Source organism: Falco rusticolus, chromosome Z, assembly GCF_015220075.1.
Source record: "Falco rusticolus isolate bFalRus1 chromosome Z, bFalRus1.pri, whole genome shotgun sequence".
Taxonomy (NCBI): Eukaryota; Metazoa; Chordata; class Aves; order Falconiformes; family Falconidae; genus Falco; species Falco rusticolus.
In genome coordinates, this window is record NC_051210.1 from 6,552,434 (window position 1) to 6,580,128 (window position 27,695).

The window sequence follows — 27,695 nt, forward strand, 5'->3', positions numbered from 1 at the left end:
GGAGTGAATTTAGCGAGGAAACCCGGTGGGGAAGAAGGTGGAAGCTGGGCGTGCGGGAAAGGGGCGGAGGAGCAGGGAAAGCTGGCGAGAGCAACCGGCGAGCTGGCTGCGCCTGCCTTGCCGCCGGCTGCGGACCCCCAGATCAGTATTTACAAGTTCCGCGCAAAACGCAGGCGAGCAGGACCGGGCATCGTGTCGGGGAGGGCGTCATTTTTGTACCTGCGTGTGGCAGGGACGCACAGAGGACCCTTTCAGATCAAGGACTTTACTATAGAAAACAAAACAGTATCTCATCGTTTGGCGAGTCAAGCTTAGACAGAGAAGGCGTAAAATGGTCCCGGGAGGAGGGGAGATGAGAGGGAAGGTTATTTATCTAATTGTGTCAGAGATAGCAGCTTTAAAGAAGGAGTTTGAAGGCAGAAGTCTGGAGAGAGTCCTTTACTAAGCATTAGGGGATTAGGTAGGGCGTGAGTAAAGTGAAATGGAAACGACAAAAGGAGACGACCCAGGCCTTTCCTCAGAGGGGCCAGCTCTCTCCTGCGCCGCATTTAGTGGGAAATAACTGATGCTATTGTCTCCGCCGGGATGAACCAGCCCTCAGAACCGTCCCCCGGAAATACTCATATTTACTTGGCGCCGGTTGAGGGGTGCGGGGAGGGGGGGGGGGGGGGGGGGAGGGGGGCGGGGAGCGGGCATTTAAGTAGCTCAGTTCAACCCGCCGACGGGTAGGGGATGCCTAGGAGCGGGGTCTTCCCGGAGGGAGCTGCTAGCGCCTGGCGGCCCCTGGCCCCGCAGGATCCCACATGCCCCGGGACCCTGCATCCTCCGGGACCCGCATCCCCCCGGGTCCCCACATCCCCCGGGTCCCCGCGCCGGCAGCCAGACGAGGTCGGTGAAGAGACCCTGGACTCCTAGCACTATTTTTATTTCCCACTCGTGTTTCACCCTGTTCCTGCAAGGCGAGGAGGAGGTGCGAGGCTGGCGTCTGCCTGGAGCGGGCGTTTGAGCATCACTGAGTAGTCAAAACGTCCCCACTTAACTCCCGCAAACTTCGCGGGTGCCAGTCTGTGCTGGAAGCCCACTTCCCCCAGGAAAGGCTTCCCGGGTGGATGTTAAAGAAAGAAAAACCACCAAACTCAAACTAAAACCCCAAACCCAAACCAACCCGATAGGACTGTAGAAACGCTTGTTGCCCCCGGACCCGCAGCCCACGCGGTGCCGTGGGGCTGCGCGGTCCTGAGGTGCGCTGCTCTCCCCGCCGCGGGCTCAGAAGATGATTGTGGTCTTTTAAAGCTCCTTTAAAAAACTTTCTCCTTCCCAAGAGATCAGAGGGACCCGAGTGCAAGGCTGCGAGCCGTGGGGACTTCCCACGGCAAGGTCACGGGTTGGCGACCAAAGAAGCGTTTGGGTTCTTTTCAGCGGAGTTAAATCCGGGTGGCATGTCCCCCGGGATCTGCAGCTCACCTACACGCCCGAGAGGTCCTCCCAAAGTCTGCGTGAATACTTTTATTTTATTTTAAATCGACTCAAAGCAAGAGATAAACATTTCCAGCGGTACGGGTGCGGATGGAGGATGAGGTTCTCCACCGCCGGTCAGTTCCCATCACCCAGGTCCCTTCCTCCTCGTAACAAGGCGTTTTGATCGAGAGGGAAACTTGAAGTGTGTGTGTCATAACTGGAGCGTGCGGTTATTGTGCAACTGATGGACCAGAATAAATCCTGCAGCTCGGGAAATGGTTTTCTTCGTCTTTATGCCCAATATCTGTGTCGTTATACGGGGGGTGGACATGGGGGGAGCGCCCAACAGAAAGAATAATCTTTGAACGGGTCAAATGAAACCCACTGGTCACTGCAAGCTTGATGAGAGAGGGGGCGATTGTCTGCATTTATCATATTTGGCCACTTTTTGGTTTGTTGCTTTTTTTGTGACTGTCTTTTTTTTTTTTTTTTTTTTTTTTTTTTTTTGCCACCATTTAAAGGACAGTACTTAGGACGGGGAAATTTAGAGATGCAGTAAAGCTGCTTGTCTGAATCCACTTTGAAGTAAGAATGCTAGTGGGTCTGAAATCCAGATCTACGAGCTAATCTCTAGTTTTGCCTTCAAACGGAATTCAGTTACAAAGAGCTTGGAAAGATTTTGCATCTATTCAAGAGGCACAAAATCTTTAATTTTCTGAGGAGCAAAAACTCCCCAAGAAACTTCATATAGCTCCTTAGGTTTTGCTTAGCATACGTGATAAAACATTGATTGTCGCAGTTTGGTGACCCATGAAATTTGGGGGTTAGTTTTCTCTTCAGACCAGAGCATATAATTATGCAAATAAAGAGCTGTCACTGATCTAGTGAAATACTCACAAACACATGCAATCCAAAATGGAACAGAAAAGTGAAAATTTGTGGTATTATGATGGTACAATGATAAATGACATCTTCTTCCAAGTTTCTCGAGAAGTACATTTTTCACACTTTGTCGAGTACATCAACATAATCCGGGCACACACGCACACACACACGTCCCTGCGAGATCCAGATACCCACGAATGCGTGCACAGGCACATACACACGCATCCCTCAGTTCTGTAAGATGTAGCTCTAGCCGGGTGTACGACGGATGTACACATTCTTGGCAGGTTATTTTTGGTTTGGCTGACTCGAGAACGGTGCAATATGTGGCTCCACGCAGTTTTAGATGTGACACTTTTCATTTGTACTTCTGAATGAAATTCCTAGAGGGGGTAAAAAAGAAAAAAAAAAATCCCCCAAACCAAACCCGTAACAATTAGTGATGTTTCTTGGAGACAGAGGAAAAAAAATGTGCATTCCCATGAAAAGCATCATCATCTTTTGCCTAAGTCCGGGAGAATCACACCGCGACGACTCTAACCAGTGTATCACCACGTGTGCACAATGCAGATGAGGGATTTGCTTTTTTTCCTCCCTTTTTTTTTTCTCCATGTTTTTTTAGGGGGGAGGGTGTCCGCTGGTTGTTTTCCTCGAGGAACATCTTTTTCCCTGAGCCCCCTTCTTGGGGAGGAAACACAACTCTCGTTAGCCCGTGGCTCCAGCCCTGGCATTTCGGCTTGCACAACGGTGTGCAACCCTTTGGGGCAGGCGGGCCATGAGCCTTTAGGACATGAAGAACTGGGGGAATCTCCTATAGACCTATCTAGGTCAATCCTAGGGTCATTTTTTTTTTTTTTTTTGTGCGTGTGTGTGTTTTGTTTGGGTTTTAGGGGGCTTTTCTTTACCCCCCTCCCCCCTTTTTCTCCCTGCCCTTTTGCACGCCCAGCTCCAAAGTTACCCAGGGCACAGGCTGCTGCATGATGTCAGATGTCAAGGAGTTTCTCCGTGATGAAATCGGGGTGAGGCTGATGTCAGATCTCTCTGTCTGCTAAAGACATCACGGCGTGCAACTTCAAGAACATCGATCCAAAGGGATCAATTAAATCAACATCCATCCTTCCTCAGTCCGCATTAGGACTACGGTTGTCACCTTTCGCGGGATGCTCCACGCCGGGATGATACTTCGCGCCTTCCTCTCTTCCAGCTCCCACCCGCAAGGCGACACTTGATGCGGTCCCCTCTTCCCGCAGCCTGTGCAGAATCCCAGTGTCTCCCCCCGTGCAAAAAAAAAAAGTCCCTCTCGGCGAGGAACCGCCCAAACCCCTCTCCCAGGGTGTATTTTTAGATTGTTTAGGATTAGCTGAAGGGGTGTGGTGGGGATGGTGGTGGGCGCGCTGCCCTGCGTGGCTTCCCGCGGAAGGACGTGAGGGGTAACCCACGGTCGCTCGGGGAGAAGGGCCCGATCCCTGGGCCGTGGGGCCGGACACGCAGCCCGCTCCGCGGTACGGAGGACCCTCTCCACACCCACCCCCCGGGCAGCCCTGCGTGACCGGGGGCGGCATGGGCCGGGCTGGGGGAAGGGGGCTCACACCATCCCCTTTCAAACCTGCTGGCAAGTACGGCCCACCTGCACCCCTCGCATGTTTTCCCAGGCGGGGCGCGACACCGCCCCCCCCCCCCCGGCCCAGGACCGCGGCTCCCGCGGAGCTCGGCGCGGGTACCACGAAGCGCGCAAGGTGGAAAGAAAAGAGCATCTTTTATTTTTTGTTCAGTGCAAGCAGAGCACTACCAGTGGCGAGGACCCCCCCCCCTCTGTGCTTTACAGCCCCCCTACAGAAGCGGTAACGCAAGCCGGGCAGGGGGCACGGTAAAGAAAAAGATTTTGGGAGGAAAAAACCCAAAAAAGCAATCGTTACAGTATAAATTTTTGTACGTTTCATTTCTCACCGACACTTAGAAAAATATATCCGTTCCCGCGACATTTGGCACCCGGGAGACCCCATCTCGCCTTCCCGGCGGTGGAGAGCGGCTGTGTGTGTGTGGGGCAAACCTCCCCCCGGCCTCCGCCTCCTCCGCCGTCGGAGGAAGCACAGGCACCCAGAACATGCGATGTAAACGCCTCCTTCTCCCCTAAACGCACAGGGTCCAGGAGGGTGCTGCAGACCCCCTCGGGGTGGGGTGTCAGGCTGTCGCGGGCAGCATCATCCTCCGACGGGGAAGGCGGTGACCGAGGAGAAGGCGCTGGGGGGAGTGGGTGGGGGTGGGGCGGGAACCAGCTGCAGCCCTCTCCCCTGAGCAACAGGTTCTCCTCCGGGAAGACAAAACGTCGGCCGCAGATTTTGCGCTGCCGTGCGCGTAGGCACAGCCTGACCACCCCACACGCCCCCGCCCGGGATTTGGCGGGGGAGATGTTCGGAAAGGGGAGAGTTTAAATGAGGCGGGGGGTGGGTGGGGTGGGGCAGCACTCACCCTGCTGCCGGAGCGAGCAGGCAGGGACGCGGCCGCGGCGATGTCCCACTCCCGCCCCCCAGCCAGAGAATTTCGGCTAAACCCCCTCGGTTTTGGGTTTCCCCTTGCAGCCCCCGCCCCCGTGGCCACCGCTGCCGTTGGTCCCCGGCGGAGGGGGGTACCCCTGCTCCAGCATCACCTCGTTTTAACGCTCCCCCGGCCACTCCCGTCCCCCGGCTGTGGGGCAGGAGACATGACGTGATGAAGGGTGGGACTGGGGGGTCCCAAACCGGTGTGTTTGAGGGTTGCCTCCGCGGCACTAACAGCATCAGAGGCGAAGCGGGCACAGCCGTTGAAGAAAAGATCGCTTTAATTTAGCATCATCAACACTAAAGGAGCTTAATTAGCGCGCTCGCTTGCCGGGCACGCTATCAGGCACGTCTTGTCGCTTATCAGACGTTTTAGCGGAGAAAAGCTGCCGACAGCGACGGCGGTGGCTGCTGTCGCACCCCCCCACGCCCCACGCGTGGCATGAAGGCTCCACGCAGAGCGCCCCCCCTCCACCCCCCCACCCCCCCCCCCAGTCCCTGCCAGCGCCTGGGAAAGTGGGGACAAACCCGCGAGCTTAGGGAAAAGGGAATAACCACGGGCTGGCAAATCATTACAAACCTGGCATATGAAAACAGAAGCATCTTTGCGTTTAAAAATAAACAGGAAAATGTGCAATGCGTCTTTTTTTTTTTTTTTTTTTTTTTCCCTGTCATATTTCACAGTGTGATCCAGCCAGTTAATGAATAGGCATTTTTTTAAGTGGAGCTTTCAAAAGGAAGAGAAGATCGACAGATAATGCCATTGATCCGGCAGGAGGAGAAAATCTCTACAACAAAGGGGCTTTCCTACAAATCTGGACCAAACTTCTTGGACCCTCCTACCAGCAGAAAATAAGAGAGTAAAGAGTTGATCCCATTTGGTCCCGGAGAAAGAGAAGGCTACTGGGTGTACAATCACTGGCTGGTTAGCACTTCTGAGTTAAAAACTGTCTTTTAAAAACAGAGTAATTCCAATTTTGTTCTGTCTCAGAACAGAAGGAAGCAGCAAAAAATCCTGCAGGCGATAGGTCCACGACGAAGCTGTTAAATTCTGGCATCAGCTTGGTGCAGGGCTATGTCAGGGCAATTAGAGCTGCACCATGCTGCACTATGCAGTACCACTGTCAGCCTTAATCTGCGCGCTGATGGGCAGCACGAAATCCAAGTTACAGCCCACAGGAAGCACAACCAGTGAACCCATATTGCTTTGACAGTTGCACTCATCTAGAAATAATGCAAAACGCTATTTAGATGTATACATCACGACCCTGTGCTCTAGGAAGAAAACAATCTAATGAGGGGCTGGGAGACTCCTTGCAGAAAACAAGCAGCCAAGAGGTTGGTGGTGATGGTGGTGCTCCCCTCCCCTCCTTTTACAATTCTTCGTATTTTATCCTGTTGGAGCGCCGCATTTGGGTTGGTTTCACCGAGCTGTTCTTTGCCTCTATCGCCTTGCTGAAGAACTTGAAAATAGATGGAAAACTCTTCCAGGAAGTTAGTTCATGGCGTTCTGTACCTGCAAAACACAAAGGTGACAGTTTGGCTGGGTGTCGTATTGCTGCTGCCGGCAGCTCAAAGGGGTGTTAATGCAGAAACCAGGGAAGCCATCCAGCTGCTGGCAGCTGGTCCAGGGGGAGCCTGGAGGAGGGGTCAGGGCTGCTCTGCTGCTGAGCTCGGGGGCAGCAGGGCTGGAATGACTGTGCACAGACACAGATGCACACACAGACCAGGCACACAGATGGACACCAGCACATGCACGGCCACCCAGATCACAGGTCCTGAACGCACCTTGGGCCTGGGAGAGTGAGACCCCAAAGCATCCTGCTAAGTAAAGCTTCATTAAAGCACCTCACCTATCTGGCTTACCTTGGGGGAAAAAAAGAAGTGTCTGCTTTCCAGGGCTGGCACACTCTGCATTATTTCCTTTTCATTTGACATTGCTTTTAGCCTGGCATATGCATTTTTAACCAAAAGAGGACACCTGAACAACAACCAACGCATCACACAAAGGCATCACTCATGCACCCTTTCCCAACAAGCCCATCCATGACACTGAGGCAGCAAACTGGACCTTTCCTGCTTGTGTCTTCCCTCTGCACACAGATTCACCTCTATCTTCTTTCTTTGGTGGGTGCTTCTGGTTTTTTATGTGTGTCTCCTTCAACACATAGTACATTTGCTTTATTTAAACAAAAACCCCCACAACAACCCCCAAAGCAAAACCAAGACGATGGAGACAGGAAGCCAAGGGCTGTGAAAGAGTTGGGACCTCTTCCTGGGTAACCCAATTATGCGGAGATGCTGCCTGGAAGTCTCTGGATCCTGGGCCTCTGTTTGATACTTTAACATTGTTAATGATAATTCTTTAGTCTGTAATAGTAGGTCATTGCTATGGTTACTCTACAATGGTGCAACACTTCACTTTCCCCTTCAGCTATTCGCTGAGACCCGGTAACCACATTTGTTGCCTAGCAACAGTTTTGTGACAGTATCACAATCTGGGGGTGACAACAATGAAGGACACGGTGGCTGTGGCCTGCCCGGTGGAGAGGGATGCCGCATGGGGCGGCTGATGGTCCCCAGGGGACATGGGATGGCTGATAGTCCCCAGGCATGTGGGGTGGACACCCTGGAGGGATGCTCTGGCTCGGTGTCACCCACAGACCCATCTTCATGCCCCCACTGGGACCCTCAGCCCCGTGTAGCCATCCTTGGTGTGTCCTTGGTAGCTCCAAACACGCTGCCCCCTCCAGAAAGTCTTTGATGGAGGCACTACCCATCACATCACCCTCCCCCGCTCCCTCAAAGGCAGCCATCAGACAAGCTCCTCCAAAAAAGCTGTCCATAAAAAGACACCACTTCCCACACAAAGAGACGTTTTTGTGTCACGCAGATTTCCCCCACTGCTCCATGTTCGTCGTGTGGAGACAATTCATGACATCTTACACAAACTTCCCAGAGGCACCTTTTATACAAATACTTTCCACCACTGAATTCACCCCTCCTTGCGAGAGCCCTCTTTGCAGGTAGATTTCAAAGTAGACCACCTACCCCATCTCCTACGAAAGCCACCCCATAGCCATGCTCGCCAACGCTTGTGCCCCACCGTGGGGTCATCCATTATGCACCGGTGTTCCTAACACAGCAGAAGGATAAAGCTTCCCTTCCGGCACAACCTGCAGCCTAACCAGACCTGTCCCTCAGGGTACAGCGTGGTTGGGTACACTACAATAGCCCACTCCCACCATGCAACGACACCAGCAAAGATGTCACCTACCAAAGCTGGTTTTATGGAAGGATGGGCTGTCCTAGCACACCCCAAGGACACTCCTGCGCAGGTAGGTCTCCTCACACACCTGTGTCAGCAGCACATGGTAATATCATGTTGAGCCCCACGAGGCAAAACATCTTCCCATGAGGCTTTCTGGGGCCTACATGGATGCTTCCCATACAAAACACGTCTCCGTCACTCCTGCCTGCCTGCATCCATCTCCTTCTGTCTCCATCGTATTCATACTCGTTAATATCCACTGGATTAAATTAGATGAAAACATAGGCAGTGAACATTGTGCTGGTTCCCCCATCCCTCCCGCCCCCGTTTCTTTTTATCAAAATCCTTCCTCCTCTGTGAAAGGGCCATCCAGAAACAAAAAAAAAGATAAAACAGTAAGTTCCTGAAGCTTCCCTGTCCCTTTCTCCACCCTGCCTTCTTCCATGCACTCTCCTCGTGTCCTCCAGAGAGAGCAGGCTTACATTCAATGATGTTACTGAAACTGATTAACCTACTGCTTTCCTGTAGCAACCCCTCCCAACCCACCCCTCTCAAAAAACAATTCAAGCTTTGAGTCTAGAGGGACTCAATGATTCAGCGGTCTAAAGCAATTTTAGCACTCCCTATTTTCCCTTTCCTAGTAACAATCTTACTGACAGATGAACAATTTCCCTGGTGATAAAATCACTACAATGGCTATTTAGTTTCCAGGATTATGATGATTCTTTGCTTGATTAATATTGCAATAAGAAAAGCTTGCCAAGTATCTGCCTTGGCCCTTTACAGTCATTTAAAGGTCGAATTTTGTCCTTAGGTATTCACATTCAACTACCACTAAAGGGAGAGCCCTAAAAATTTAACATTGCACAGGCTGTGCATTTATGATTTATATACCAGAGGCTTGGAAAATGAGACGGAAGCAAGAGGAGTTATGGCCTAAGGGTGATGACAGATTTGGCCATACGTTTTTTGCCAGAGGAAAAATATCATTGATGACTGCATTCTCAATTGTGTATTTAGTAGTAGACAAATCTAAATTAAATGCATCAGCGGCCATCTATTTTTTGATAGAATCGTTTGTGAGAGTCAGATAATAAGTAGTAGTTGTACTAAAGCCGACGTTCTCTGAGGTATATATACCCTTAGCGCTCACTAATTTCAACGGCCATGATGATAAACTGTACAATTCAATATACTGTATTAAACGATGGCTTGTCACACAACATATAGTGGTTTCAGACATTAATTCCTTGAGAAATCTTAGAAGCATGTTGCAATGAAAAGACATATAAGAACTGTTAAGTGTGGGAGACAGCTAGAACATCCTAAAATACACTAAGGCTACAGTCGCAGGAGAAAAAAACTTTTCAACCCCCCCTGCTCCCAGCCCCACAAAGAGAACTGAAAGAAATGCAATAAAAGCAGATCAACCTCCCAGTTGCCAGCATGGAAAGAGGCAGGGGTAACTGAATGTGTATTTTAACAAGTACAGAACATCACTGGAAAGGAGCTCCAAAGAGAAGGTGGATCCAGTAATGCGTGAGGTGAAACGAGTAATGAGTATAAACAGTGAGCAAGTTTCAGAATCAATTTACCCACCACCACAAAGAGGTATTGACAATTAGAAATAATGAACACTTGCCAATACAGTTGTTGATACAAAAAAATCAGGTAAGGGAATACTTGCAAAAATTTAATATACAGATCATCAGGTCTGGATGACACGCATCTGAGCATCTTCAGGGAATCAGTTAATGAACCTGCTGAACTACTGGCAATTATTTCTGAGAATTCATGCACAATCAGGTAGGCACCAGAGGACTGAGGTGGAGGCGGGAAGAAAAACAATGCTAATTTGAGAAAAAGAGGATTACTTGAAACTACTACATGTAAAATTCACCTTTGAATATTACCAAAGTAAGAGACCAACATGAGAAAAAATGGCAAGTGCCTTTAGGGCAACAAGAGCCTTAGAACAGAACTGGCTAGGATTTGACAAGAACAGATGAAAAACAAACTTGAGCACTTCACTGAACCACAAAAAACAGCAGGTTGGGAGATTTGTCCATCACTGTGTCTTTCCACAGAGGTCAACCCGGCAACTCGATGTCAGTGCGAACCTGGGGAATCACTTACAATGGATTATGACCATCACTGCTCTACCGGGCTGTGGTCATCTCTACTTCTTGTTAGCAAATGAGTTGCTTTACTCCAGCCGAGGAGACCTTGCAAGACTTGAGATTCATGGTAATGCAGCTCCCAGCTGTGTGGAGCCACGCCCATGCCCATGCTGGCTCCAGCTGTGAGCAGCATGTCCACCAGCAACCGCAGTGCACACAGCATCTCTGCAGGCTGGGTCCCCGACTCACCATCTCATCTCAACTCACCTCGTCACCGTTCCTTGCTGAGTCACAGTATGGGACTCTGCCCTTTGCAATTACTACTGCAAATCTGGAACAGTGTCACGGTTCACCATGTTCACTATGTTTCAGCTGGAGAAAGGCATAACTCTGAGTCTATGGGAATGCACAGTACCTCCGTCTTGGAAACAGGCACTGGTACACTTCTTGGGAAGCAGCTAGAGCATTTGAGAAGACTAATAATTAATGTTCTGGGGTTGAAAATATACCTATGAAGTCCCAGAAGGACTGGTATTAGGGCTCAAGTCTTTTAACCAGGGTTATTAGTGATTTGAAAGAATAATGAGAGCACTTATTAGTTAATTAGATTAATTAGCAGATGATATATTGAATAGGAGGTAATACAAACATAAGAAGGGACAGTGAAATAATATCAGCAATAGTAATAGTAATAATAGTAATAATAATAATAATGATAATGATTATGCAATATTATTATTGTTATTGTGTATTGTGTATTGTTTATTGTGCATTGTTTCTTCTTCTTCTTCTTCTTCTTCTTCTTCTTCTTCATATTATTATTATTTTAGGCTTCCTCAATAGGGCAGCCTAAATTCGAAGCAAAAAAGGGGAAAAGGTACTGGGATCAGTGTCCACAGGGGTGACTGCGCAACATGACTGGGTGAATGATCCTGGTGGCCATTTGCACACACGTATGCAAATGTGTTTTCACCACCTCCCCTTTCCACTTCCACTCAGGAAAAGCAGCTCTTTGCCCAGTGAGGCTGACACACTCCTCTGTCTGAAACCACAGTGTCTGCGGAGGGAAGGAGCTCTGCAATCCCCATAATTCACTCTTGCAGAGCGACTACCAGCTGTGCAGGACAAAGGTGCCCTCCTATGGTGCCTGCCCACTGCGCCGGACAAAAGCCTCCTCCCGCGGTGCTCAGAAGATGTGCAGCACAATGGTGACCCCCCGCTGCGTTTACAAGATGTGTGGGACAAAGGTTTCCCATGCTGCACAGGAGCCAAGAGAGATCTCCATACGAGCCTCCGTGCTGAAATATTTCTGCAGAGAAAAGTTTCCAGGTTGAAAAGTTTCTCTGCAGATATTAGCTGACCTTGGGTCTGCATCTTTAAGTGGTGGCTCATCTCTTAAATAGTGCGGGATTCAAAATGCATTAAGGGTGCTCCACGCCTCGGGGCTTAGTCCCTGTTGGGATGGAGAGCCTTGCTGCTCTTCACCAACTGACGTGCTCAGCAGAAGGTTTACAATTGATTTCTGTCCCCACAGTTGTGGTCTGCCCTGAGACCCTGCCATGCTGCGAAATGCTGATGCCAGCACTGGGCAGGACACTGGCTTTGCAGTTGTTTCCCCAAACGACGGCAGAGTTTTAGCTATTTGTTATATAACCTATATAATTTATTATAAAATCGCTTTAACTTTTATGATTTAAGCTATGCCAATAAAAAAGGCCCTAAACCTTATAAAAAATTGGTTCAAAGGGTGAAATGCAGACTTTTGGGGGCATCTGCACGAGCAGAAGCACGTTAAAACTTACTGAACGTGTTTAATCCTTATTTCCATAATTCTGCAATGCAATTAATTCTTTCTTCACAAATAAATGAACAAACAAGACAACCCCATCTGACCCAGAAACATGCATGCAGTATGCCTTTCAGAAAGGCTTTTTCCTCTGGAAAGTTATGAATCAATGGAGATTTCCTTCTTTCTCACATTATCTACATACACATGCATATTAAGGTCTCCACGTAAGACTTTAACTCTTAGATATGTAATTCTGCAACTCCTTCTGTAATGATGCTGTTCAAATCTGTGAGAAGAAGGCACTTGCTGCCTTTCCTGCATCCGTCTTTCTGGATGCTATTAAATGACTTCTGTATCACAAAACTATTTCTAAACAGGAATTTAACTTTTTGGTTTTTTAACTTTTGAGTACATCAGACTCTCTTTAGTTTAAAAATCAGAACCATTTTTAATTCATAAAGTTTCTCCATTCACAATTCCTGGATCCTATGATCTGCTCAGGAAGAAGTTACTGTGTCTGTTGTGACTATTTTGGCCTGCTGATGTAAACCACCAGGTCTCAAACCCCGAACAATAAGAAGCTCTCAGAGCATCACCAGTAAAGCTCAGGAAAAAGGAGATTAAAAAAAACACCCAACCCCAACAACCTTGCTTAAAATCACTAAATACTGCTGACAGGAAGGATGAGGGCTTCAGGAAAAATTGTGAAGGAGTCCATTAGCTCAAGAGCTTTGAGAACCAATGACCTCAGGAGCTTCTGCATATGCACTTCTAGATGTCACAATGGCAAAGAAAGGTTAAAAGCTTAGGTGAAATTAAGAGACATGCCATACACCAATTAATGAAATGGAAGCAGTGGTTTCTGAGGGGACATTAAAAAAACACCCAACCCCAAACCCCAAACCCCCAACCCCCAACCCCCAACCCCCAACCCTTGATGTGTTTAGTTTGGCTAAAAAGTAATAGTTTGTGGAGTCATGGACATGATAATAATCTAAAAGCAACTGTGTAGGGAAATTAATTCTTTGGAGCAGCCAAGAGGGAAGAAACAGAGAAATCTGAAGAAATGAAATGCATCTTATAAAGGGGGCTCAGACACACAGTAAGCTGGTTTACATGCAATATTCATCCAAGGAAAATTGTGGGAACCTTTGGGGCAGTGCTAGAGGATAGACTACACATACTAAAGACATTTTAGACTTGGTTATTATCTCCTGTGACACAGACCAGTGTTTATTTTTGTTGGACATTTATTATCTCTAATATCTTAGTGGGATGATGGAAACAGAACAACAAGACTCCCACCAACCCAGAACAAAGATTACCTCTCAACTGCCATAATTGCAATCAGCTTTTTTCCACCCCTCGTTTACAGCACACAAACTAAGCACAAGAAGCGAGTGGTTTGAAAAGGTAACAAAATATTTAATAGATTCCTCCTGTCCTGCAAGCAACAGATGCAAAGACTCAGTCAAAAGCTCAGTGCAAGTGAGGTTTGTAAAGCAGGAAAGAGACAGGAGGCTAAGACAGCTGTGATTTTTCACTACTCTTCGTTAAATATTAAGGGCAGTCCCATGAGCATGGGTCATCTGTTTGCTCCTCCATGCACTAACTGGTCAAATAAGCAAGAGTAGTAAGGTTGTTCCCTCCTAACTGCAGGTTACCAAAAGTCAGGTCATTTTCTTCTGAGTATATATTAAAAAAAAAAAAGGGAGGGGAAAAAAAGGTATCGTACAGCTACAGGGCCTTCCCAGTAAGAACCAGACATCCACAACAGAACTGCTATTAATACCAATACAAATAATCACAGTAATATGAACTGCACATAACTGCATTAAAAAAAAGTTTCACAAACAGTTAAAGGTGCAAGCTGATTAAGCAGCATTTCAAGAGACAGAAGAGTTGCAGGACCCTGATCAGGCTGCGGGCCAGCCCGAATTGCTGCTCTGGGTTAAGCAGTCCTGAAAATCACATTTGTTCTTGGGTCCAAAATTCCACAAAAAGACTTTTGCCCATGTTAAACACATGTGGGTCTGCCCTCACTGACAGCAAACACCGTGCGGCTGGCTGGCCAGCCACGGGCTGGGGCCGGGTCTGGGCTCCATGAACAGTGGTAGAGTGGGGGTTCTCAGCAGCACTGAACATGTCTCCCAGGTGCTGTCCCTTGAGCCCTGCTTCTGGAAGGGGAGAGGGAGAGCCTCGGTCACCCACTAAAGGCCAGGGACAGCCCAAATTTGCAGTGGGACCCTGGCCGCTCCATGGGGATGAAGATGTGCCAATGCATCTTTCGCCCTGGCAACATTTGAGGAGTGCCAAGCAAAGGGAAACCACAACCAAAACCAAAGAATCCCCCCAAACTCATGGCGAGGTGGGGGGATTGCTTCCATCAGAGCCTCGTGTGTGGATATCCCGCTTGCCGGACGTCAGTGCTGCCCCACACAGTGAGAGGCAGCCAGGAAAGCCAGCTGCAGGACACTAGTTAAGCTCATGCGAGGCTTCCCAGGGAACCAGTTTGAGGGCAGAGGATGCTGATTTCAGGGCTGCGCTACAGGGAAAGCCGCTGACTGCATGCTCCCGGTGAAATGCCATGTGACGCTTGGGTGGTGATCTGCTCCGTCAGCATTACAACATCCCACCCCTTGCCGGCTCAATCAGACCCGCAGAGTGTTTTGTGGTGACGCTCTCATAGGCAGCAATTTCAAACATAGGGAATCTCCGCAGGAGAGCAAGCCATCTCCCTGAAGAAGAGTCCAGTATAGATGTGCTCCATATACAACTATAGATTTTAAAACTGATGTTAAAATGGCGCAGCATGCAGAGATAAGTAGGCAGGGGTTGAAATGATATTAATATCTATATATTATCTATATATCTGTATATCTCTATTCCTCTTCCTCTCCCCCATCTTTACATGTATATCTATATTATGTATATCTACACCTCTATCTATCCATCCATCTATCTATCTATCTGTCTGTCTGTCTGCCTGTCTATCTATCTATCTATCTATCTGTCTGTCTATCTTATCTATTCGTATCTATAACTACACCTTAACCTGGATTTAAGACAAATATGAAAATTATTTACCTGTCAAATGTGAGATGGGATATTCAAGTTACATCTTCTGATACTTTTGGGGTAAGAACATACCTATGGAAGATGGAGGACCTCACCACTGGAAATTAAGAATAGGTTACACATCCATCTCTCGGGAATATTATGGGTATAGGTGACCACAGCCTGGGGAATGTGGACAAATTAGATAACTTCTTGAGTTTCTTTCTACCTTTCTATCTATTTCTGTTTCTTTCTATGACTTTATTTGCTTTATTTAGGCAATGTGCAAAGTTGATTGTACTTGCAGGGTACATCACAGAAGCTCTGAAGTGTCTGAATAAGATATATTAGTGAGCTAACTAAATATTTTAGCTGTACATGCATTTTTTCCTATCCTGAATTAGAAAAAAAGTCCTCATAAAATAAAACAAACAGTATTGGAAACCCCATCATTTTCTCAACCAGGAGAAAGGAAAATTATCTTTTGAACAAAGTGAGTTTTGACCTGCTCAAAACCTGACAGTTCTTGAGAGAACACACATCCGCGTGGCTTCCTGGCTGAGACTGCTGAAAAACAAGTATTTAAGCTTTAAAGCTTCCACAGGTTATAAACCTGAAAAATACTAATTTACGTGACAGATCTTAATACCTTACAGCACCACACCAGCAGTCAATTACATCTCTTTCTCCCCACTGCTTGGCGAGGGCACGTCCAGCGGGGTTCTCAGGCAGAAGCCATCCTTACTGCGCTCTCGCAGACGGGGAGGCTCAGCTGAGACCGACAGCAGCACTGGAGCTGGGGCCAGAGCTGGAGCTCAGCTCACCCAACAACACTGCCGGCGTTAACCAGCATGCAGTGTTTGTAAAATACATCTAAACACATTGAAAACGTGCCACAGCAATACCCACCAGCCGATTTAAATCGAGACACTGAAGAGCTGATTTTTAAATCTGAGTTTATTCCAAAATCCCACAGCTTCTCCATGTTTATAGGGCAGAGCCCCGCAGCGCTTGCTGGCAAGCTCTGCTAACTCGGGAGGGCTCTACTTATGCAGGTAGTTCCACTGATGACAGCAGGACTGGATGAGGGAAAGGACCAGGTGCTTAGAAAACCACTACTCTTCGTGATGGTGTTTTATGATTTTTTTTCCTAAATAATAATTGTGCCATCAAACATCTGGATGGAGAATTAACTGTTGGAAAAAAAATCAGAAAATGCTGATGTCAGCTTACTTCAGTGAAGAATATCACAGATTTGTAAAACCCATCAGGCAAACGAAATTATGTGAATCACCCAAGGAACGTCTCTAACAGCAGCACGAGCATGACCTGACCCAGCTTTGCTGCTTCCAAAACAAGGCAGTCAAGGCAACGCCATGTAAATGGCAGCGCCTGCCCCCAGAGCAGCTAGGAAGGGCAGCAATGCTTTAAAACCCTGCGTTACGTGACGGTAGGGACACCCCATCTAATAAAGATGGAAACAGGTCCTTAATCGCTAGCAGAATAAGCACTGATTTGCAATTGCAATAAAGCAATTTTAAAATTTATTTTAAGTTTTATTTAAAACAAATTAATAAATTTAATGTATTTATTAAAATTAATCTTAAAGAGCCTGAATATAATTTTCTCCTCTTTCCCACCAGGAGCAGAGCTTGGAGACCAGCATGGATGCCAACATACGCAGTCATGGAACTAAAAAGGTCTTTTTGGGGGACAAGGGATGAGACCACTTCTAAGGAACAAACTGCAACAGGAATGTGTATGGGGTGTGAAGCACTGCAGCAAATGCCTGGTGTTTGTATGATTTCAGCAAGAAATTCATACATCGCAAAGCTTTAGTGAAAAAACTCCCCACCCCGTCCAGCCCCATGGAAAATGTTTACAATCTTCTGCATAAGGAATATTTCAAAGGGATTTTTTTTCCCCTGAAATTTCTGCTTGGAGTAATCTCCTGTTGTATCTCTGTAGGTAAAGGATTACAGTCAGCGTGAGCCCACAGTATTTTCATAGGTACAGGAATGGCATTCACTAATCTGTCTGCTTCATCTTACGGCTATTGCCTTTGGCTGGCCCCAGCCCAACTCAACCAATCCAGCCCAGCCCAACTCAACCCAATTCAGCCCGACCAACCCAACCTAAGCCAACCCAACCCAACGCAACTCAACCCAACCCCTTCAATGTGCCATTGGCACCATCCATCTTCTGCCTGGCCAGGATGTACAGCCTTCCTACAGAGGGAAAGACATTTCCCTTGGATATTCCTTCAAAGGCTAATTTTGTGATGGGTAAGAGGAAAAAGTCCCAAGAAGCTAGGTGCTGCCTCTGCAATGATGGTTTTGCTCCTGGGGCAAACCTAAGCAAAACTCATCTGCACCTGGTCTTCCCCTCCTGATGGCTGCTGCTGCAGGACAGTGGAAAAAGGGTGAGGAGAGGGAGGACTGAGATGGGGCCATCCACCCACTTTCTGGTTCCTGCTGGATGCCTACTCCAGGTGCCACCAGCTGCCAAAAAGCACTCACCCCCTTACATCAAGAGAGGTGAAAATTCATGGCCTAACCCCAAGTGATCCTGAAAATCCAGGTTCAGCCATTCACCTCCCCCCAAGGTGTCTGAACTCCACAGACACCTCAGCTCTTGACCTTAAGGCTTACGTCTTATTACAGTATCACTTCTGTACATGCTCAGAAACACCTCGGGCTTGACAGGGCAAATACTTCCACGGGTCTCAGGCAGATACGAGAGTCGCCTCCCACGCCTGGCTGTAAGTAGGTGTGTAAGCCTCAGGGGGAGGAATGCCCTCTACACTCCTTCATGAGGCTTCATTTCACCCAAACCTCTTCTGACTCCTTGCCCGTTTTTCTTCTGTTCAGGACATCTATTTCTCCACAACATCCACTTCTGAATTCCTCCCCCACAACCTGCCTACCTTGCAGCCTTTCTTGCACCCTTGCCCACCACCCTGCCCCAATCCTGTTGCATCTCATCCACCCACTGAACCCAGCTTCCAGCTTTCCTGTCCTCATGGCCCACCAGTTTCTGCCTTTTCCTAGCTTTTCTTCAACCTTGTTTCAGCAAGACCTTCTCCACCTCACTGCTACCGCATCCATCCAGTCCCTCTCACCAACACCTTCTGGTGTTGGCAGTAGCCAACACACACATCTTCCCTCTCCACATTTTGTTCTTTAACAGGAAAAGAAAGTCCCAGATCTGGCTTTGGCAAATATTTAAAAAAGCTGGACACGGCCTGCATCTACTACCCAGGTGTGGTGGTGAGGGCAGAAAAAGAGGACACCTCCGTGAAAATGCAGCTGCCCTACCTTGTATGATAAGAGAAATGAGGAGTTGGATCTTCCAGGTGAGAATGATCGTTTCATGGGAAACTCAGTACCTTTTCTAGTGACTGAATGGAGAGAAAACACATCTGAGTTCTGTAAAATGCCATGAAGATGGAGCTGGGCCACCAGAACACAAACACCAAGTAACAAATGGGAGTTAAAAATTCAAGTTTTGAGAGTCACCGACAGATTCTATTCACTTTGATAAAATTTTAATTCTGACAAGTAAGTACAAAAAACTTGCTGGAAATAAATATAAAAAAATTTGAGATTTTAAGGCATGAATAATCCTGGCGCACTTGCAGTAAGTCATTTATGGCTAATCCACTCCAGATATGTTTTTCTCATTCCCATTTCATCAGCTGCTGTGCATGTATGTACACAAATATGTATTAACACACCACACCACACATACATACAACCTGTACAGCTAAGACCTATATGACCCACTTAGAGGAGTCTGCACAGCCATGTTAGTGAGAAAGATGGCAAGAAGACAGTGCTGTTTCACCAGTGAATTTACACCAATACAGTGAGCGTTAACCTTCTTTTATTAGCGTGACCTTTGCTGGTCGTTGCTAATGAACATTCTTGAAGAAGGCAGGTGATTGAACCCAGACGGCGGGATTTTATGGACAATGATCATTGTTGTGGGTCAAGTACACCTGTGCTGCAATCATAAAGTTAATAACCTCTACAACAACAGCTTTACATGCGGCTGTCTCAGAAGAATGCCATTTGTGTAACTCACAGCCTTTGGAGACGCTATTTATAATTTATACCCAATCTGAAGCACAAAGATTTTTCTCTCCTGCAAGTCATGGTAATCAATACAGGTCTGCACCTATTACAGCCCGATGAGGTGAAGTGTGTGGCAAGGATCAGCTGCGCCGGGCAAACGCCGCAGCTCATAAACATGGCTTTGCAAAATAGCTGGTCTCCAGTGGCTGTTCACAGCATCTACGCTGGGAGAGCAAATAAAGGGGGAAATAATTCTTTGTAAGGGTGCCATCACAGCTGCTTAGTGTCGCAAACTAAATTAATTGCATGTTTGCCTCAGAACTACTTGGAAACTTGAGTTTTTTGGCACGTCGCTTCTGCACCCTAATTCGTAACACATCAAGACTTAAGACAGGATACTCTGAAGCTCCCATATCATGGAAACGGGCAATTTAAGACTAAGCACTAATTCGCAAAGGCTTTACAGATGTGAATTACTCTAAATTTAACTAAGCTGAATAATATCACACTTCCTGTGACTTAACCTCAGAGATGTCATTAGAGGGAGCATTTGAAATTAATGACCATAAAGCCGCATTTCACTCCCCTTTTAACCCTCCTCCTCGCTGCAGCAAACAGCAGCTCTGGAAGCCCCGCAATGCGTTTCCCTTGTGCATACACCTCGCTCCCTACCTTTTCTGCACCATGCCACCAAAAGTCAGCCACGGGCTACGTCTGGAGTGCAAGGGCAGCAAACCAGCCACGCAGTGATGAGCCTGAGATAGGCATCAGGTGGGGGAGGTGGTGACGCCTGGCATTGCAATAGCAAAGTGAGGCACAGGCAGAGTAAAGGCAGAAAAGATGAGAAGACGCGTTGCGTGCCAGGATGCGTTGACCTCTGCCAACGCCCTGCCTGCATCCCTGTCTATGGGAGTCAGACACACGAGTGAGAGCTGGGAGGCAGGTCTGTCACCAGCAGGAAGGAGAACTCAAAAGTCTGGGATGAACATGAAGGGAAATATTAAGCTCATGATAAGGAAAAAAACCCAAACCCAACCAACCAAACCCTCAAGAGCAGAGGATGCTCACAGTGGGTTTGCACGTGTGACTGGTGGGGCCCCATTGCTGAGCTGTGGCTGCAGAAGGCTCAGCAGGACTCGGGAACCAGCAGGGTGAGAGACAGACAGGGATTTCTGCAGGAGGAACTGCAGATCACGTCCTGCCTTGCATCCACAGGAGAAACACAACTGAATGGAAAGCAACCCCAAAATTAGGGTCGTTCTGCTAATCCAGTTTTAATTGCCCAGTTGCAGAGCGGCAAAGTTTTGAACCATTTCATTTAACTATTGCAATAATTAAATAACTTTCATTTGGGAGACCATATTTATTCCAAAATAGGGGCTGATTTTCTATTATCTTTTGAAAAAATAAAATAAATAACATCAAGCTCCAAAGCCATATCTTCAAGCTGACACAATCACCTCAGTATCAAAGAAACAATTTACGATTTCCCTACCGGGCAGAGAGAAAAAAACCCCAAAGACAGAAAACAACGAATCTTAATGACCTTGGTGCATTTCCAAACATGATTTTCATTTAAAACTACAGTCCTGATCTAACAACTGATCTTTCCATGTAGAGTCTTCCAGCAGAACCAGTGCTGCTAACTCAGACTGTGGAGCTCCCGGAAAAAGCAAGTAAGATCCTTCATGTCATGGTAGAGGTCTTTTGCCAAGCATTTAGTGGGTTCTGAAGAAAACTTTAGTCTCCCCCAGCTAGAAAGATGGAAAACCTCGGGAGCTGGAGATGGAAACGCAAGAACCTGCCAGGAAAGTATATTTGGAAGTGGAAGAGAGATGAAATATTTGTTTCAAAACTTGGTGATCCAAATTATTTTCTTTTCCTTACTTTAAGAATCTCAAGGTTTTTTTTTCTTTTTTTTTTCTTTTTCTTTTTTTTTTTTTTTTCTTTTTCATAAAATTAGAACAAAATGAAAAGAAGTTGTCAGGGTAATTTCTCTCTGAAGAATCACTGAACTGGAATTATGTCATCTTGCATTAAAATTATCAGTTACTGCCACAGTTGGCCCACAAATATTATATTAAAAAAGCAGGAAGAAAATCACTTAAATACATTTGGGGAATTCTTTTGTTTGTGCCCCATGCATATCTCTTAATACTTATTGCTCCAATTTGGCTTGGTTTGTCTAAACCACCGTAGGTTGTTTCTTCAAAACAAGTTTAAAACAAACTGTTGATATATTAGGGGAAAAAACTGCATGGGGAAAAACAAGATTGAGGTGGGAGCTGAAGTTAGTCTAAATGAGAGCAATATCAGCATGCACAAATGCACAGACAAGCACAGTTTGACAGTCACTGCTCATAAAAGATCCTACAACGAGTTAATATGAAAACTCAGTCTCCTGTAGAGGGAAGTTAGAGGGGAGCTCATATATAAGCACTTGAGGAAAACTTGCACTATGGCTGGAAAACATATAGCAGATTCCCCATTAGTCTGGGGATAAATGAAATGTTATAACCACAATATATTGCCATATTAAATTAAGAAAACATTTGTTTTCCCCTGTCTGTTGTGAAAAGAGAAAAATCTATGACTGACTAAAAAGCAAAGAACTTGCAGTCAACAACATCCCCATCTGTTTTGACATGTTTTTCAGCTCCAGCACCAGAATGACATGAATGCTTTGCATTGGTATCTCTGCAGCCACGATTATTACTTTCCACAGGAACATGGAATTTTACAGTGCAAATATTCCAAGTTTTCATGTGTGTCAGTATTGCTTTTCCAGGTCTGCACTGAGATGCACCAAAAGCCTATGGGATGGCCTCTGAATGAGGAAGGAGTGTGAACTGAGGGGACGGGGGTACTGTGAATACTGGGTTTGCTCCTTCGTGAAGCTGGGGCAACCAGCATCCGGGCAGCTCCGGGAGCTTTGCCCCAGGTGGAGGTCCATGCACCTGGGCATCTGCAACGGGAGGATGGGGAGGAAAGGTCTGGGAGGAACGGGTATGCGAGAGAAGATATGACTCTTCTTCCCACAGAGAGCTCACGCACCAAGGCAAAAATACAGCTGTATCGCATTTCCACGGGACTTGCTTCCATGCCAAAAAGCCTTCAGTGAAGCAAGACCACAACAGCAGCTGCAGGTGGGTGAGGAGCAGTGAAGCCTGCTCACCTGGGTCATGTCTTCTGCAGCTGCAGAAAGTTGCACAGAGCCCTGGGGTGGAGGATAACCCGCCCCATGCCACACATGGAGCAGATGCTCCTGCTCTTTTGCAAGAAGAGAAGCGGGGAATGTAAATCCACAGCCCCTGTGGTGGCAGTACAACATGCCCACTGCCATGATTAGGCAGTAAGTGGAAGCATCAGGATTTGCCTTGTAAACCTAAGTGCAGAGGTGCTGGTGGGAAATGGTTTTGCCACTGGTCTGAGTGAAGAACCACCTCGTTTGTGATTATTGTCCTATTTTCTGCCCAGGAGATACTAAGGATGCACCTCAAAGGCATCGTGCCACTGAACTTGCACAGTGCTGACTGGGCTGGACTTCCAACGTGCATGCGAGTATTTAAATTAAGTTTCACAACAAAAGAGGTTCAGCAAAAAAAAAAACCCCAAAACAACAAACCCAACAAAACTAACAAAATAAATCTGTGGCAGGCATGCTTAGTGAATCAACTAGATGCAACAGCTTTGGTACAGTCTGAGAAGTGCTAAAACCAATTGCTTCTTTAGGACACCCATTACTTAATGTGGATTTCTGAAATATGAAAAGCAGTTTTAAACTGGGTTTAGTATCCCAAAGGGGTCATGGAGATATTAATATCTGACTTCTATGTATAACACAAGTAGGTCCTCTGTAGTTGGGGATCTCAATCGTTCCCTTTATAAGGGCTTGTTTTCATTGCTGATAAATTTTGCCAAGCTAAGTATTTGGGATGAAAATTCCCATGCTCTGTCTCTGCCTCAGGCTGATTATTATTATTTTTTTACGTTTCAACTAAAAGTATTTAGTTACTTCAGGAAATAAGATTGAGGAAAACCATGTTTTGCCCTTGTTAGGGAAAAAAAAAGAAAAAAGAAAAGAAAAGAAAAGAAAAGAAAAGAGAAGAAAAGAAAAAAGAAAATAAAAGAAAAGAAAGGAAAAGGAAAGAAAAAAGAAAAGACAAGAAAAGAAAAAAAAGAAAAGATAATAAAATAAAATAAAAGAAAAGAAAAGAAAAGAAAAGGAAAGAAAAGAAAAGGAAAGGAAAGGAAAGAAAAGGAAAGGCAAGAAAAGAAAAGAAAGCCTTACAAGGATTTTGCTGAGCAGCTCCTGCATCTCTATTCTTCACAGCAATAGTCTGAAATTTGGAAGGTAGGGTCCCTGTTGTCCTTTTTCAGTTCCCATGAAAAACCACCCAGCTTTTTGCCTAGTCACAAGCCTTTGAAAAGTCTCATTTGCATATGCTCAGCACTGAGTCCCCGGAATTTGGCAGCCGAACTGGCCAAAGACTCCTCTGAAGATGCTATTTGCAATGGGTAAGCTCCAGCCCAGGGCTGATGGGGCTGAGCCAGACTTTTTTTTGCAGCTGCTGCTCCCAGATGATGCAGGCGATTGTGGCATCAGGCACAGGAACTAAGCACAGGTGGCGTTCTTTCCTGGGCTCCAAATGTGGGCAAAACCAGGGGAGAAGGGGAAAAAAGCAGCCTAATGGAAACAAGAGAGAACTAGTCCTGGGGGGTGGAGGGAAGAGTGGACCAGAACAGGAGACTGACTGTGCAAAAAGATCACAGAGAAGAGGCACGGGAACACCACGGAGGTGGGTCTGTAGGTGAAGGAAACTGGCTGCAAGGAGAGGTCATGATGCAGAGATGAGGGACGGCAGACAGTCTGGCCGCAGCAGGGACAGGAGGGTAGACATGGAGGGGAGGAGAGGCAGAAAGCTCAGGGAGCACAAGGAGTTGCGACCTTCTCAACTGTCCAAGAGCAGCCTTCTGGAAGACTCATCCTCGCCAAGCAAGGACAAAATCGACTGACTGGGTCAGTGCTTCATTCTCCCTCAGCTGTGGTTCACTGAGAAGGTGACAATCAACCACTCTGATGCTCCTGGCTCCTTTACCTCACTTCACCAGTTCACCCGTGTCTAAGCCCAAATTCTGGATCTGAAATTTCCACCTCTGCCACTGACCTGCAGCAACAGAGCTGCACACAGTAACATTTCCCTTCTTCTTCTTACTGTGCTTAAAGAAAACAAATTATACACATAAAACTGCATTAAGAGAATATCTGAAGCCCACATGCTGAAGGGACAAGTTGAGGATACTCGGTCTGGTCACTGCCAGAGTGGCTCAGGGGCTAAACTTGGGGGAGGATGTGCTTACTGGTGCTGCCCTGTTACAACTTTTGCCACTATTGCACAGAGTTTTGTGCTGCCCTTGGGGACCACTTGTGTGTTTTTCCACCAGGCTCCTCCGCTGACCTGCAGATATTAGCTGGGAGTAGAGAGAGCTGGTCCAAAGAGGCTGGGCTTTTGCAGCAGAACGCGAAGTAATTTCATTTATAATGCAGTAGAATGAAAAAATGAAGGAGAATGTAACGCAGCTTGGATATGGGAAACTCATGTAGCACAATGCTGTGAAATGCATAGTGGCCACGACACGGGTTGTGAATGAAATTAAGTGTTGTGATAAAAAAACACCCAGTTATTTAAAGCGATAACTAATGGCTATTTTAAAGAACATCAATAGGGAATTAATCTCATTATAGGAAAAGATAACTTTATAGCGTTCCCAAGCTCCAAGGAGGGTCTTCTGGAGCATCTGCAGACAGGAGCTTCACTGCAAGCAATGACCTTTTACCACTGGATGACTTGCAGCTGGCCTGGTTGGCTTTCTGGTCTTTGTGAGTGGAAAGGCACTGCTCATGTGCTTTCTTACACCCGAAGTTTCCAGGTCACCTAACTTCCGAGTAGCCAAAGAAGAGTAAAGTTACCTCTAATGGCCAGTCATCTTTACTAACCTAGGAGTCATATTTTTATTTTAATCTATCTGATGGCAACTGTTATTCCAGCCCGAGTGTAGTTGCATTATGCTGTTGTGATGAAAAATGAGAGATAATACGAAATAATAACTTGTTATGGAAAAACAGATGAATGAGGTATACAAGGCAACTGAAGTCTATTATTTCATTGCTTTCATGAGATGATGACCGGCAGTAATTTAAAAAGATCAAGAATCCCTTATTTATATTGTGTGCACCCCTGTAGACATTCAAGTGAGACAACCTTTGTTTCATAGTAGTCTGTTTAACAGGCAGTCTGTCTAACCTCGTCAAAATAAACCTCATGCTAAGCCAAAATATCTGATGTCCTACAACTTTTTCCTAAGGTGGTCCACCAATATTTCCTGAAGCATCAGCATATAAACCAGCAGAGGAGCTGAGTAAAACCTGTGACGAACATGGCAATCCCGACGGTCAGCTCTGTCCGGGGATGCGAAGCCACGGTTCTGCAAATCCAGTGGAGCAAGAAAGGGGTTGCAGAGCTGCGCTGCCTGTAGGGGACAAACTGCCCTTGAAGGACACAACACAGCTAGAAGCACAAAAGTTTGTACTCTGTCATTTTTCGCTCTAGCATGAGCTTCAACTAGTCTGTCCCCGTGCAGAGTAGCGGGTTACGTTAACTGATTAAAACTTTGAATAGTTCATACACAGCTGGAGCTAAGAATGGTTGGTCACTAGAATCAATATTATTCAGTAATCACATCACATGCATCTGTAGATTCATCCCTGAAGTCTGCCACTATGGCTTTAGTTAACAGTTACTTATTTTTCAAGGTCTGATTAACAGAATAGCAAAAAAAGAAAACGAGCAAATGAAAAAAACAGTGTGAAGAAACATACAAGACACCATAAACATAGCAATGGCAGTTTTAATGATAATTCCATAGAAAAGAACACTGCATCTACATTTTTGCTTTGTGCAATGCATGATGCCATGACGTATAATGAGTTACTTATTTCAGAATGACAACCACGCACTGTTTCTTCTCCTTGCTTCAGCTGTTAGCACGTACATGTCTGTGCTAATGTGATAGTACTTTTTGAATGAGATAAAAAGGAAGGGCGACATAGCCACAGGCCACTCCGCAGCAAACAGAATCAATTACCCCCAAACAACAATTTAATTGATCAATTTCAAATACAGAAAATCTGCTGAGTCCAGCCAAGTCATAAAAGGCTCAGTTTCAAAGATGGATACCTAATACTCACACAAAATATCTAACAAGCCAGGCAAATTACAAAAGCATTAATCTGCTCAAAGAGGTAATCACCTGTACAAACATTCATGTTCGGTAGCATATTTACGACAATTACACTGCTCATGCATCATGTTACCATTCAGATAACACAACACACGTTGCACACTCTTAACCATGTTTTACGGCCAGTATCTTTTAAATATTACCAACTACTATTCGTTGCTCTGTTTACTGCTGCCATACCCTGGACTTGGCAATGATGGATGTTGCTGCACGTATTCATAGGAGTATTTTTTGCTCACCACCACAGGATGCCATAGCTTTGCTCTGTGCAGTACGACACCCGCTAATGCCAAAATCACAATTCTTAGTGACCCTGAACAGGCATAATGTTATAGCACTTTGATTTATTCCAGCTCTTAACCCATGCATCTATCTGTGCCCTTTTAATTTCATGAGACAGCAGGGGAAGAAAATGCTGTCTCTCCTACCATGGGCATATATACATGTGACCAAACAGACAGTGCCCCAGTATGCAGAGCCTCACAAGTGTCTGGTAAAAACTCTCCAATTACTGACCAGATTTTCAGGACAAGAACTCTTCTACTCCCTTGGTCTTGAATGCAAACTGGGCACTAGCACAGACGTTTCCCTCTTAAATAGCTGTATCCCATATATTTAACTCTCTAAAGTAGGAACTGAGCAGCTAACTCATTACAGAAAGGCAAATGTGCACAAAGAAAACAATTTGTTGAGCAACAGACACTAGGCTTTACTGATATTTTTTGGTTTTGCATGTTTTCCTGCTTCAAAATATCTTCCCCCAACTGTGAAGCGATGTCATTTAGCATGGCAGACTACTCGGCAAGCTTCTCAGGTAAGAGGCAGGTAACAGTGAGTTTTCTTTAAAGGGCTCATGATATGTATGCTGATACAAGACTGATTTTTACTTAATGTGGATAAAGTGTGTGAATAAGCATGTGAAAAATCTGAAGCCAGAATAAAAACAGGACTAAAAGAATTTGGCTTTTCACTCTTAAAATAAATACTATTGTTTCATTTAATAAAATTGTCAACTTTGCAATTCACATAGCACCCCCTACCCCTACCCTGTGGCCTCTTCAAAGAAAATAAAGATAAATCATTACACAAGTGGCAACATAAATCTGTTCTTCTCTGGCACTTTTGCTAAGAGGAATGTCTGAGCCGTGAATTTGTAACAAGTTTTAGCTATGAAATGACGAAAAGCTGGCACTTTCACAA

General features: G+C 46.1%; 1 protein-coding gene across 2 annotated transcripts in view; it reads right to left on the reverse strand.

The window, feature by feature from the left end:
* Nucleotides 1-5,139: 5,139 nt before the first annotated feature.
* FAM172A (family with sequence similarity 172 member A) overlaps nucleotides 5,140-27,695 on the reverse strand; it is a 266,793-nt gene continuing 244,237 nt past the window's right edge. For both annotated transcript variants that reach the window (XM_037373139.1, XM_037373142.1), the window contains one exon: nucleotides 5,140-6,396. In XM_037373139.1, coding sequence (XP_037229036.1) covers nucleotides 6,254-6,396 — 143 coding nt within the window. In that variant the 3' untranslated portion in view covers nucleotides 5,140-6,253. The remainder of the gene's footprint in view (nucleotides 6,397-27,695) is intronic.